This window comes from Hippocampus zosterae, chromosome 10 (assembly GCF_025434085.1).
Source record: "Hippocampus zosterae strain Florida chromosome 10, ASM2543408v3, whole genome shotgun sequence".
NCBI classification, from domain to species: domain Eukaryota; kingdom Metazoa; phylum Chordata; class Actinopteri; order Syngnathiformes; family Syngnathidae; genus Hippocampus; species Hippocampus zosterae.
This window is the reverse complement of record NC_067460.1, coordinates 7,124,250-7,137,858: the sequence shown is the minus strand read 5'-3', so window position 1 is coordinate 7,137,858 and position 13,609 is coordinate 7,124,250. Positions and strand designations below refer to the sequence as shown.

The 13,609-nt window shown below is 38.7% G+C and overlaps 1 protein-coding gene across 5 annotated transcripts in view; it reads right to left on the bottom strand.

Annotated features, from left to right (window-relative positions):
• clcn2c (chloride channel 2c) overlaps positions 1-13,609 on the bottom strand; it is a 106,031-nt gene that overhangs the window by 80,562 nt on the left and 11,860 nt on the right. For all 5 annotated transcript variants that reach the window (XM_052078869.1, XM_052078870.1, XM_052078872.1 and 2 more), the window contains exon 2: positions 3,783-3,933. In XM_052078869.1, coding sequence (XP_051934829.1) covers positions 3,783-3,933 — 151 coding nt within the window. The remainder of the gene's footprint in view (positions 1-3,782; positions 3,934-13,609) is intronic.

The window sequence follows — 13,609 nt, the reverse complement described above, 5'->3', positions numbered from 1 at the left end:
TCCGGATGACATCAAACCTGATGTGAAACGCTGCTTGTGGATAAATGCATGTGTCCTGAGAACCAATTAAATGACACCGCGGAGGCAAAGGGGGAGAGAAAAGGAGACCTGTCTCGATGAGGAGAGAAAAACAAGCATCAAAACTTTATCACCTTGGGCCGTATGTTAGTGTGTGCATACGCTTGTGTCTGCAGGTATCATAAGTTCCCACATGCACTCCCTTGCGCATCCCAAAATAATAATAATTCAGAGGCAACACCACTTCACCCACAATAACACTAATAGACAATTAGTGGACGATACATCCATGTAAATTCCACAAAAACTTTTTTCAGTTCAGGTTTGCAGACGTAACCTTCCTTATGCTTCATGTCAGATATCTTGCACTTTATCAGTTCAAAACAATGACAGCTAAATCATTTTCTAGATTTCAAGCATCCATTGAATGCAATTACCTCAGTAACAATGAAGAACTAGAAAAATCATAAAAGACTGTACGGGGGGATGGGGGCGGGGGGGTGATAGCAGGTACAGGCAGAAAGTGAAATACTGAAAACTATATCAAGCTGTCATTTTGCAATTCTCTTTCTGTGGGATATTTTCTTTTACACTAGGGCTTTTGCAAAGTCAGAGATCAGTTATGTTCAACCTAAGAGAATACCTGACTCCAAATATTAGTTGCAGTTCATCCAAGATTGGATTTGAAGAATCACAGCTCTATGCAGGGCATTGGCTATGAACTATGAAGTTTTTTTCCACACCAAACAGAAAATGTCTTGTGTCACACAATGATGTTTTACTTGGCTAATACATGGTACAACTAAGTTCTTTAAAAACTTCTCCAAATCAAGAAATGTCTCTCAATCGTTGTCTTCCATCCCATGAAATCATGGGGAAACTAAAATGTTCTTAATGGGAAGTATTTAATTGTACGACACGGTATGTTAAGACAAACTTCCATATATAGGAATGAGGCACCGTAGCGTAATGCTGCCCCCTGCTGGATAATATGTATAATAAATGGCATGGGGGATTTTTTTCTACGGTCGTCAAATCAACTCTACACATTACATTGAATATCTAGATAATATTATATCGCAATTATGTGCATCATATCCAGCGCAGTTATGAAAAAAATCAAATAAAATACTTGTATTTTATAAATACTCTGGATTTCTGATGTTTTGCTTATCTATCACACTTAAATATTTCCTATCATTACGACAATTGATCTATTATTTAATACAAACATATCTGGCGCTGAATGAAAAAGTAATCCCTCGCTCTTTTAGACCAAATTAGCATATTTAATGGTCTCAGATCAAACAGTGTAATGGAATATTCAGGACCGTGGATTAATTGAAGGGGGACATTAAGAAAATAACAGTTACAAAAATGCTTTGAAAGAGTGAGGCAATTTTGTTTGAGTTTTGTTTGTCGACTGAAAACATTTGGTTTTGATATTCTGAGACAAGACAACATTCACCATTCGAACCTTTAGCATGAGAGGTTTCCAGCCGAAACAGATACACAACTTAAATGGTACTTTTGTTTGCATTTGCCCATTTTCACGTGAGCAAAATTCGTTAACTAATAATAGCAAATGTAAATTGTGTTGCCAAAGTATGTAAATTACCCACTGTTATGTGAACAATAAATAGCACTAGCATGTCTAGTGTGTCTACACATGTCAAGATGTTGGTTTTATTTGGGACGACTACATTTAAACACAAAAGAACTCTTTAGGGTGTGAGACTCTTCTAAATTTAAAACCTTATCACCTGAAGCATACATTTTACCTATTACAGTATGAATCCCCCATCCATCCAAAGAATAACAAACAAATGAAAGAGGCTGCAGTTAGGGGAAAGCCTGGAAAATGTATCACAAAAGAATGCTAAAGTTTGATGTTGGAGTCACAGTGACGGTTTTTTGCAAACAAATGATTTGTAACCAAACATTATTCACTTCAGTCTATTTTAAGTCCGAAACAAATTCTATTTTAAAACTGATCAAAAGCTAACATAGAATTTAAGTGATTTCTAGAATTGATTCTATTTTTATGTTTTGTATTGCATCAGATGCAGATGTAAATATTGACATAAAAGCTCGGCTGTTTGATGTCATCTCGTCTTTTTTTTTGGTAACTTTTTCCAATCTACAGCAAAATTTGGGATTGGTCTCAATGTCGCAATAGTGCAGAGCTGTGTAATTTAACGGGGGGTAGGCAAAAGAAAAAATAATAATAATAATGGCCACATGCCTACAAAAATGTGTGAAAGTAAGGCATATAAAGAATGTAAATGCATTGTTAATCCAAATCACTTAACTTCCCGTTTTAACTCCAAACCTTTGAGATCGAAAGATGCTGAATAATTTTTCAGGATAACATCTGTTGGTTCAGTTTGCCAACTGCAGGGAAAAAACATTCATAAATATCCCTCAATAAATACTTATTTAGTAGTCAAGAAGCCAAACCAACTTTGCCAATGCTTTCAAACAACAGAGAGTCAGAAAACCCCCTTGGAAGATGAGCCAAAAAAAAAAAAAAGTTCTATCTCAAAGATCTTAGATCTAGATGTGGAATTTAGCGAGAGGGACAAGCCTTAACGCCAAGTCAAAAATGTGATTTGCAAAAATATTTTTTATGCCCCCAACTCCCCACTCATTAAAACATGGTATTCTGAGTAATATTGCATGAGTAGAATAAGAATTAAGAAGAATAATCCCCGTTTCCCACTTTCCAAGGAGGCTGAAATGTTATGCAGAAACTCACCCCACCCCCGCTGTTGAATCAGTGTTAAATGAGACGAGCGGCTTGGGGGAAATCAATACAATTAATTGACTGTTGAGGTTTTCATGTGCAGCTCCACAGACATGGGATCACTGGAAGCTGACTCACCTACTAGCATGAAACAATCAAAGTTCTGCATGAGCTATTTGCACACCAAGGCATACATAATTGTGTCAAAAGTGACGCCAATTGCATTGAATGTCTTTAAACAGTGGGTGGTGCTATATGGCCAGAGAAGAGGTGGCTGTGGCAGGTTTTTGGATGAATATGTCTGCGGTTTATGGGACCAGGAAAGAAAAAGCAGTCACAGAATTAGTCACATCACGTGACTCACGTGGACCCACAGGTTACAAATATTGTCTCTCTTTTTGCATTGTTGTGTTCTGTGAGGTTATCTATTGCCCGTCTTTTATTTAAATATATACTGTGTGTGTGTGTATATATATATATACACACACACAAAATGGTGCAGATAATATAAAAAATATAATAATAATAATAACATGAACACCAACAAATTATTTATAACACTTCACATGAACAGAAAGAAGTGAGTTTTCTCAAGCTGGTAAATAGGCACGCACGATTGCTAAATTAGCCCGCAGGCTAGCTGTGTTCGTACATCGGTATATTTGCATTAGCGCAATTGTGTTTGTTTGGTGGGACTGAATGTCCCTAAACGGCATTCATGTTGACATGTGCTCATATTTCTTAATGAGAACCAGTAAGCTTGGGGTCATTCACTTTGTTATTAATCTCCCAAAAACATTTACCACATGCCCACTGCAGTCACCACGTTGACATCATCAACATGTTTTTCCTCACAATGAATCTCGTTTTTAATGAATGTGGATTTTGTTCGGATCCTCCCTCCATGGGTCAGTTATTTGGCACGGTATATACAATGCGCCGCACGTCTATTTTGTAAACCAACTCAACCCAACTCTGACAAGTAGCATGTCCTATCATCATGAGTCCGAACACTTACTGCGGCACTTGGCGCAGCGTCCTTTGTCATATTCCAGTAGGTCGAAGGCTCGGCTTCGCTCACTGACCGATCGCCTCTGCCCACTCTCCCTCAGTCGAGCTGCCTCTTCCTTGGCGTACACCCCCAGCTCCTGGGTGTAGCGCCCATACATCTGGAAAAAGTCATAGGAATATAAATTAGAGGATAAATAAAATATCAATAAAAAAACGAGAACAGCATGGCAACAAGGACTGTTCCCTTTTTCAAATGACCATAAATGTGTGACTTAATCACATAAGCAAAGACAGAGAACCAAGGACAGATCGCGTGCCATTGTGCTGCTTTGGGTGAGAATATAAAATGAGCAGAGAAAATGACCAGGGAGACCTGTGAACAATGCCTTATCTGGGGTCGTAGGGCTGATGAAATGAAATGAATTGAATTGAGCATACAGGCTGTAAAAGCACACATACAAATTCAGCATGAATCCCAAATTACACACAGCCTTAAAAAAAGAAAGAAAAAAAACAATCCAAAAGTCATTATTCAGCAGTGCAAGAGTCAGGAAGTACCAAGTTGAGTACTCGTCGAAGACCACCCGTCCTTCCTTTATGCGAGTGTCCAGGAAGAGGGGCACCAGTCAAAACAACAGAACCAAGGATGTACAGACATTCAGTAGCATGAGATTTGCTGAGGTTTGATAAACAGACACATTTCATGTCTAGCCTTTGTCACGCACATTAACTACCAAGTAATAGAAAATGGATCCAACCACATATGAACTTCATCTAGCATCTCTCCATAAAATCCCTCAAAGCAAGCATCTGACCAGGAGAGGAAAACAATCATATCAAACCACAACAATTGGATTATTGTGTATACTCAGAAATCCTCAGCTGAGCCTGCTCTCTTGGGTTTGTTGATCCAAGATGAACATGATGTCCTCGACATTACCCCAACCATTGCCCTTGAAGCAAGGAGAGGAGAGTGAAATCATTCCTGTAATTGTTGCTGTCCAATGAACAATTCCCCTTTTTGGGTGAATTAATCAAGTCTGATTTTGATTTGCATCTATTTCACAATATTGCAAATATAGTTGCCTATTCAAAACATGCTAATAGATTGCAACACTGCTGCCATTTTCCTTTGGGAATCCTGAGAGCAGAGGTGTCGACCTCTGGGCTTTCCTGTATGTTTTCCCCATTGCTTCCTGGTGCAACACACTTGATTCAAATGATCAGCTCATATGCAAGCTCTGCGGGAGCCTGATAACAAAGCTAATCATTTGAGTCAGGTGTGTTCCATGCAGCAGAAATGGAAAATGTGCAGGCCCCTGAGGGCCGGAGGTTGTGTCCAAGAGGAAGATAACTGTGGTCAGTCAAAGATTCACCAGGATGCAGTGCAATGAGCTACGGCGCTGTTGAAGATTCAAGAACATAAATTGGGATGCAAACAAAACATTTTCAATGGTAGGAAACCACTATTTTAGACTTGCAAGAAAGGCATACTACAATATTCACTGTGTGCCCTAGTTTCAGTTAAAAACAAGCTCTTTCAGATTAATTGGAAATCTGCTGAAACTGCTGGGGACACGTTTTGTGTTGAGTTGCTCTACAAATTATTATTAGGCTGACACTGTTTCGGTTTATTTTACAAATAGCCATAAAATCAATTTTGGATCGTTCTTATCCACATTAGGATTGTGGGGCAGCTAGAGCCTCTTCCATCAGACTTTGTGAGAGATGTGTTGTTTCACCTGGTCTGACTGCCAGATAATCGGAAGGCCCATTTTCTACACAGAAAATTAACTCTGAATGGTGAACAATGGCCATCATTTGCATAGCGTTACGTTAGAAGTACGATAGACACCAACAAGGGGTCAATGTTTGCTTGGTAAAATACATAATGCAGTCTGATGAACTATGCATCTTTTTAAAAAAATGTTAACATTGCAGCGAAGCCAATGAACTTCTGGTCCAACTTATGAAAGCCGTTCCGGTGTAAGTATCCAGTACATTTATCGTAGTTGATTGTTGGTGGCATCTTGCTGTGTCAAACATGAGATAAGGAACCTAAACAAATTTTTGCCAGCGAGGTATAAGGACATTATGGACAGTGTGGGAGTAAATTAAACAGCACTGTATTGACATTCTGCCAGTTTATCGGTAACAACTGTTTTTGATACTGATAGATTTGAAGTGTTTAAAGGGCTCTTAAGTATCGTTCTTTCCGCATTATAAATGCAAGTGTAAGGCGCACCTTCAATGAATGGCCTATTTTAAACTGTTTTCAGATAAAGGGTGCACCGCATTCTCAGGCGCATAGAGGAGGAGCGACAATAGTGGCTGTAGTTGCGTTATGAATCCACTAGATGGAGCTGCGCTAAAGAGAATACAATAAAATACAGCTTTATTTAAACAGAGCTTTCACAACTGCTACAGTTGTAACAAAGTGCTTCACAGAACATTTTAAAATGCTACATCCAAGAACCACGCACTGTCGGCTTTTGAGAAAATTGAAGAGTTTTAGAAGCACCTTATATTGCAGAAAATACGGTACATGGATGTGTTGATATGTCACGAAGAGGAATCGGTCGCAATGGCTATTTTTCACCACTCAACATACAGTCCCACACAAACGACAGCACGAATCTCAGTCAAGTTATTTTATCCCCGCAGCATGTCTGGGGATATATTGGAAGCATAATATTGGAAGCAGTGAAATCTGATGATTGAGTGTGAAGGGAAGACAATATTGACTCTCAAAGTGGGTCAGCGTTTGACCAACTGGTTGGACCATACTGTACATTATGAGAATCACCCTTATCCTTGTGAGATTGGTTAAGGGTGACCAAAATTCCACTTCATGCACAACCGCAAGCCTTTGGAGTGTCCAGCATTGAGAACATGCTGGAACACTGGAAGCTTCAACACATTAGGCTGAGAGAAATATTCCTTAATTCACATCAGAAGAAACCCACTTGCTCTTGAGTCCCTCATTATTTAACAGATACAGTAACAAAGCGTGTGCAGGAAAAGCGGTTAAGATTTCATGACTGTGTCTTATGTGTTGTGTTGTATGATGTTGTGATTTGATGTAAACTGTTCTGTAAAGCGCTTTGTTATAGCTGAAGCTATATCAAAAAATATGTATTGTATGTTTTCTTAAAATGGCCATTTTTTTTGCCAGCCGTTCGTTCCGCAGATGTTTAAGATTTTCATCCGCCTTCAAGAAATTTTGCTTCACAATGTGGAACAACCTGCTGAAGTAACTTGGGCTCACTAGGGAAAGGAGTTATGAAATATACCCAGAAAAACTACAACTTACCTTATTTAACTAAACTAGATTGCATCATATTTTAAAAACACACACACACACACACATTATATATATATATATATGTGTGTATATATACACACACACACACACAGGACAGGTTCAGTGGAAACTGCAATGCCAATAAACCAAAAATTGTATTACAGTACATATCAAAACAAAAAGGAAAATCTGCCTGTTATTGAAGCTTGAAAAGCGAAAGGTTGTGGGATGTACAATAAATAAAGATTTTTCAACGCGCCTGTGGGACACCCTGGGAGGCTAATCGGGAAGTCTTATGTGCTTGTGCCAGACTGCCATGCCAACCTTCAAAGGCCTCTTTTCCACTTACCCATAGCTAGACAAATGCTACGAATAAAAGCAGGATGGATGAACGACCAAAAATTAAGAGGCAGAAGAAGCCACAGGAGGCACTTGAGCAAAGCGGCGTGAACCTGAGAGAAGCAATGAAAAGAAAAGAGTACCCAAATGTTGAACGTGTGGTGTGAGAGGGGCTTTTGGTCATTAAGATCTACCGGCAGAATTCATGTGATCTGAAGATATATATTTTTTCTTATTTCAGTGGAAGCATAGCAGAAGGCAAAGGAACCAAAACAATTTTGTGACAAAGCTTTCAAGACCTGCCCAGTTCATCCAACTTGCCGAAACAATACATCACAGGACAAGAAATTTATACCCACCCTTATGCAGTATATGTTTCATTTTGTGTTGAATTAATTGAGTATTAAATGACATTTAAATCTTCTCCTTTTTATTGGCGCTTATGCGAGTAGCCAAGGAACAATTTTGTTTCCTTTTTCTAATAATAGGACCAGTGACATACAGGCAGCTGAGCATGAATCACTTATTGAAACACCTGACAATGTCAAATGTATCACTTTATTACCACTGGGGATAACTCGGGTACATTGTGAGTTACTGTAACTTGTTGTCTACCATTTTTTATTCAGTCTTTTATAATAATAACAATATAGCATAATATAGCAGTTTGTTTCAAGCAGGACACAACATTTATTGTTTTGTGACTAGTGAAGCTGCGCACCTGCCCAGGGTTATGTTGTTCTTTGAAAGAGTATATAGTGTGCTACCCTTTCTTCAAATTCTTGCCAAACATACTGCAAAGAAAGTCAGTAAGCGCTCCCCTTTATTCATTTTTTTTTATCCTTGCTTCATAGTCAAATATCATTTTAGGGGCAAAACTTACCGTATTTTTCACACCGTCATTGGTTTTAATAGAAACTTTACATATCAAAAGTGCTATTGGTATCAGTTACTTGGTATCGATATTGGTGAGTGCTCAAGAATTGAGTACTCGTACTGGTATCCGTCTGGAAAATAGTGACACTTAACATCCCTAATCGTAAATGGATTATTATTTGCACATGCTTTGTCTCAATTAGTGGTTCTGGTGATAAAATTGAGTGAAACATAAGTAATAGAACAAACGCTAACAAGACAATGGAGTCCCAGTGAGAAAAGACGTGAGATGGAGGGGGAAGAGGCGGGAGAGGGAATTTGCACACAATGACTCCCAGTGTTTCTCTCCGTGTCTCTTGCACGTGCTTGATCAGGATGTGGGACGGCAGCACCATGGCACTGCCCTGCACTGGCCCCAACGCACACACACACACTCTCAGCCTGGGGACGCACTATCTGTAAAACTCATCACTTACATCAGACTGCAAAAACACAGCTGTGACAATAACAGGCCAAAGAAGGTGATAAGAACTTGGGGAAAGCTGGAGAGAGTCTAAAACACCAAAAAGCAAAAAGAGAAGGACAGAAAGCAACACAAAAGCAAATGAAGACTCCTGATTTGCTGGTGGAGAGATTCTGATGAATGATATCGGAGAGAAAGGGTGATGGGTGAAATCTGAGCATCTCAACATGATTAGAAGACCAGGGAGTGAGAAAGACATAATATGGAGACTATGAGAAAGTCAAATACACAACCAGGTGAGAGGATAAACAATAGAAGACACTCTAAAAGAGGGCTCCGAAATTCTCACATGCACTCAGACACATACTGAGAGAAAGGATGCAGAAGGGGGACACGGGTTAGAGCTAAGGAAGGCTATATGTGTATATTATTTTATCAAGGTTGCTCCAATTGAGAAGAACCTCTTTTTCGAGAGCAACCTGTGTCATCCATTCGTTGCACTGTTTTACCGTTACAAAATGTTGCACGCTACGAGTGCTCAACTGTCTCTCCATTTACAATGCTGGTTTTTGTTGCACGCTTAAGTTTTAAAAACAACAAAGTAATTCATCCCTTAATTTCACCCATATGAAAATTCAATCAAATGCCCATCCATAATCAACACTTTTACTTGCACAAACAACAATGTCACACACAGGCGTGGATGACTGCCCTCGCCAACACTACAAAGCTTTTTCATCGTCATCATGTGCCGTCAGATTAGCTGGGTGAGATGTGCCCATATGCGCACGCACGCAAAAACTATGGTGGTTTATTTAGAGCAATGGTATCAAATACAAGGCCCAGGGAAGGCCCATCCTATCATTTTAGGTGGCCCCCGAAATCAAATCATGTGCATCTACTGAAGGTTCCATGCTAAATGTTGCTCTGTAATTACAATTTTTCAAAACATTGAGAGATTGCAAGATTTTTTTGTGACCAAACAACTTCTCTGTTTAAATTGGAAAATATTTGAACACATTTTCACTGACTTCCGATTTCAAAACTTATCTGTCAATTGTTTATGCCTACAAAACAATATAATGGTACAATTGTCATGAGGCCCTGAACAAAAATGGGTGTGACACTTGTGATTTATAACCTGTCATGAACCTAACAAATATATTTTAGGACTTTGAGATCAATATGCAAACTATAAAGTGTCCACACATGTACATGAAGTGACAGTGGTGAACACTGAACTTCTGAGCTTCCTGCTGAAGAAATCTTTGCAAAAAAGTCACGCAACTTACAGTATAACTTAGCATTTTATACCAGTGGTTCTCAAACTTACTGACGCCAATTAACCCCTGAAAAAATACTTTGCAGTTTTAGTCTCACCATCGTGACCAACATTGAAAATAATAAAAATAATCATTAATGAAGGCCTAAATATTTAGCAAACAAAAAGAAAGGTTATATTGTATTTACGTTTAGTATTGTCAGCCACAGTAACATAATGCACCTTTGAACATGAACTCGGTGCTTAAACAAACACAAATTTTAAAAAACTGCACTTAAATAATGGTTCCATTAAAATGTATTGCATATGAAAATTACAAAGTGGTTTTACAATTTCAAAGCAAACAGTCCTTCAAAATAAGATGCAAATGTATCGTACTCAAAATACAACGAACTGCACTGAAGCGGTGATTTTTTCATGTACCACTAGACGGAGCTCACGTCCCACTAGTGGTACTGTACAGTTAACAGTATCAAAAACAACACGTTAAAATATGTCCAACAATCTATTCAAGAATCAGAAATGAGTGAGACAATACAGTGCAGTACACCAAAATGTATTTTTTTATGTAAAAGTATTTTAAAGCAACAAACTAGGAATACTTGTGTTCCCATTTGCAATAATCTGCTTAAGTACGTTCGCTGCCTGATATTTAAAATCTGTGAACATGTGCACACTTCGCTCCGCAAGATCATATGATTCCAGGAGTAACACTAGTGAGCAAATAAATAGCACGAGCCTGACTAATATGCGGCAATAAAAATAGAAAAGCTTCCCTGATGACTGTCTTCTTTGTGTTATAGTGTAGTGTAGATAGTGTAGATAATGTCTTTTTGTCAATTTATGATTTATGGGGTTTTTTTTAAAGTCACAAGTGGACACATTTTCCAGCACAACATCAGTTGTGGAAAAAGATAGTGGTTAAAAATAGGTAGCAAGTCAAACTATGTCTATTTATTTCTACTTGCATATGTTTTCAACAAACACACATTGTAAACAACGAGGTCACATGCGCACTGCGTGTGGATTTAAAGTTAAGTTAAGAAGCTCTGGAAAGAGACAGATAGATTTGATACATAGATACACAGGCGATTTGTTTTAAAAAAAGATAAAACAAATAACGATATCTGCCAGTTCAGAAACTTTCTACATCTCATCTATCATTATTTTAAGGAAGTTACATGAAATAGCATTTAATGTTCACAACATTCGGGGGCGATGAATGCTACTTCGCTATGAGAACACAAAAGTGACGGCAGAAGAGCTTTTTTGGCATTCCAGAAAAATGTGAATGGAAAACTAATAGTGTGATACTGCTGCTTTGGGTTAAGTGAAGAGTTACAGTGGAGCACAGCGCAAGAGCTCTCGGTCTCGTTACTATATAAGTGATGAAAAACTGTAAAACCTTATACAACCGTTTCACGACAGTAAGTCAAAGTAGGGCTGGGCGATATGACTGCAAAGTCTATCACAATGTAAATATTTCATATTGGTCAATAGATTCTTTAAAATATTTTTCATGTTAAAAAATTTGGTCCCAGGGCTGTGGGCGTGCTGGATCCAATGCCAGTAGGTGGGGTACACCCCCCTGAACTGGTTGCCAGCCAATCACACATAGGGACAATTTAGAGTGTTTAATCAGCCTGCCATGCATGTTTTGGGAAATTGGGAGGAAACCAGAATACTGGTGAAAACCCACGCAGGAACGGGGAGAACATGCAAACTCCAATTGAATCCTGCAACTCTGCACTGTGAGGCGGGCATGCTAACCAGTCGACCACTAACATTCTGATTCTCCCACAATCGTTCAGATTCTGAAATGCCGCTGCTAAATTTCAAGGCCAGGTTCAACGCGCAAAAGAAGCCACCCAACACAAACGAAGATGGGCCAATAGGAAATACATGTCGCCCCGCCACTGGAGGCGCAACGCGGGAGGTAGCAGGCCCTTTACAGGGATCTTCCCAGCTGCAATGCCACCAGAACCCAGCGGTGATGGCGGTTGCCCTTTGCGAGATAAGCCATCCCGCTGAAACAAAAAAACGCCTGGTCTGGCGGTCAGGAGGTCACACTTCAAATATAATAAAAGGCCTCTGCAAAAAGGAAATAATAATAAAAAAAGCAATGGTTGTGAAGAAGAAAAAAATCTGTAGTTTTATTGAGCTCAAAGGGGCGTATACAAGGCTCTTGGAACAGTGGCCACATGATTACATTTAATACCTCAGTCACGTTCCAGTGTAACTTTCTTTCATCTTCACCTTATCTGACCATGTCATGCTCAGTTCAAACAATCTAACGACAATCAATCAAGTTCACACTTTGATGATTATTTCAAAGCTACAGCAAGTCCAGTTCCCTGAATGTTTCCAATCGGAAATGTGCTGATAAATATGCTCCTGATAAAATAAATAAATAAATAAATACATGTTTTTTTCATCTGACCAACCCAACCTGACCAAAACCTGTAGCTGAAAGACCGAACATACCCAAAAGGCACAAGAAGAAATTATGAATGGTCCTCAACAAATTCACAGTTTTCAAATAATTCATATGAAGTTTCCTCTGATTTGTCACATATCATTCAAGACACTAAGCAACCTGTACACATGAAAAGTAGCCAAAGTGTACACTCTATTATTACCCTTTATCTATTAACGTACAGGATCAATACTGATTAGCTACTGGAATACGAAACATTACATAATGGGAGCATTCCTATCGTGGTAATGCCAGAAGCCTTTTTTTAAATTCAGCCGAAACAAGCTTTGTCAAGCTTCAGACAAATCTCAGAATAAGAGTTGTCATTTTTCACTGGTTTTCTAGTTTGGGGTTGGTTGTTGATATTTTTGCAACTTTTCATTTGTAGTGTATTTTTCCCAATTTCAAGTATCAAGTACAACTTTATTGTCAAATGTGCTGTATGTACAGCACAGATGAAATTTCTTCCCTCTCATAACATACAACAAGAGGAGCCGCTGCAGGTGCCTGCATCGCCATCAAAAGAAAAGTTAACATAAAACGACAAAATAATACAAGACAACACATTAGACACTTCATTATACCTGTATTAAATTCCTAACGACAGTAAAACACGTAATGGTTAAGATCACACCTATTAAACTCCAGGCCTGGGGACCAGATCCGGCCCACCACATCATTTTATGTGGCCCGTGAAAGCAAATCATGTAAGTCAACTTCCATTGCTAAAATCTGTCCAAAAATGTCAAATTGGCATGTGTAATAAATAATGCTGAGATTTTGCAATCATTTTATTATCCTGTTAACATTCATTCAAACAATAATTGGACAACAATTAAAGTTGACTGATTTCAAAACTGGTAATCCATCAATTTGTTGCGAAGTGATAATCTGTAAACAATTATTTAGTTACCCCAAAGTGGTCCGCAACAAAAATGAGTTTGACACCCCTGGTTAAGATCACATCAGTGGATCCTCCTTGAACAAGAGAAATGCTTGGCAAATATGCTAGCTAATGACATCATGTTTTACCATTTATTTTAACGAGCAGGTTAGTGCTTAGGGCTTTTTACTTTCCCTTTCCAAAATGTTTT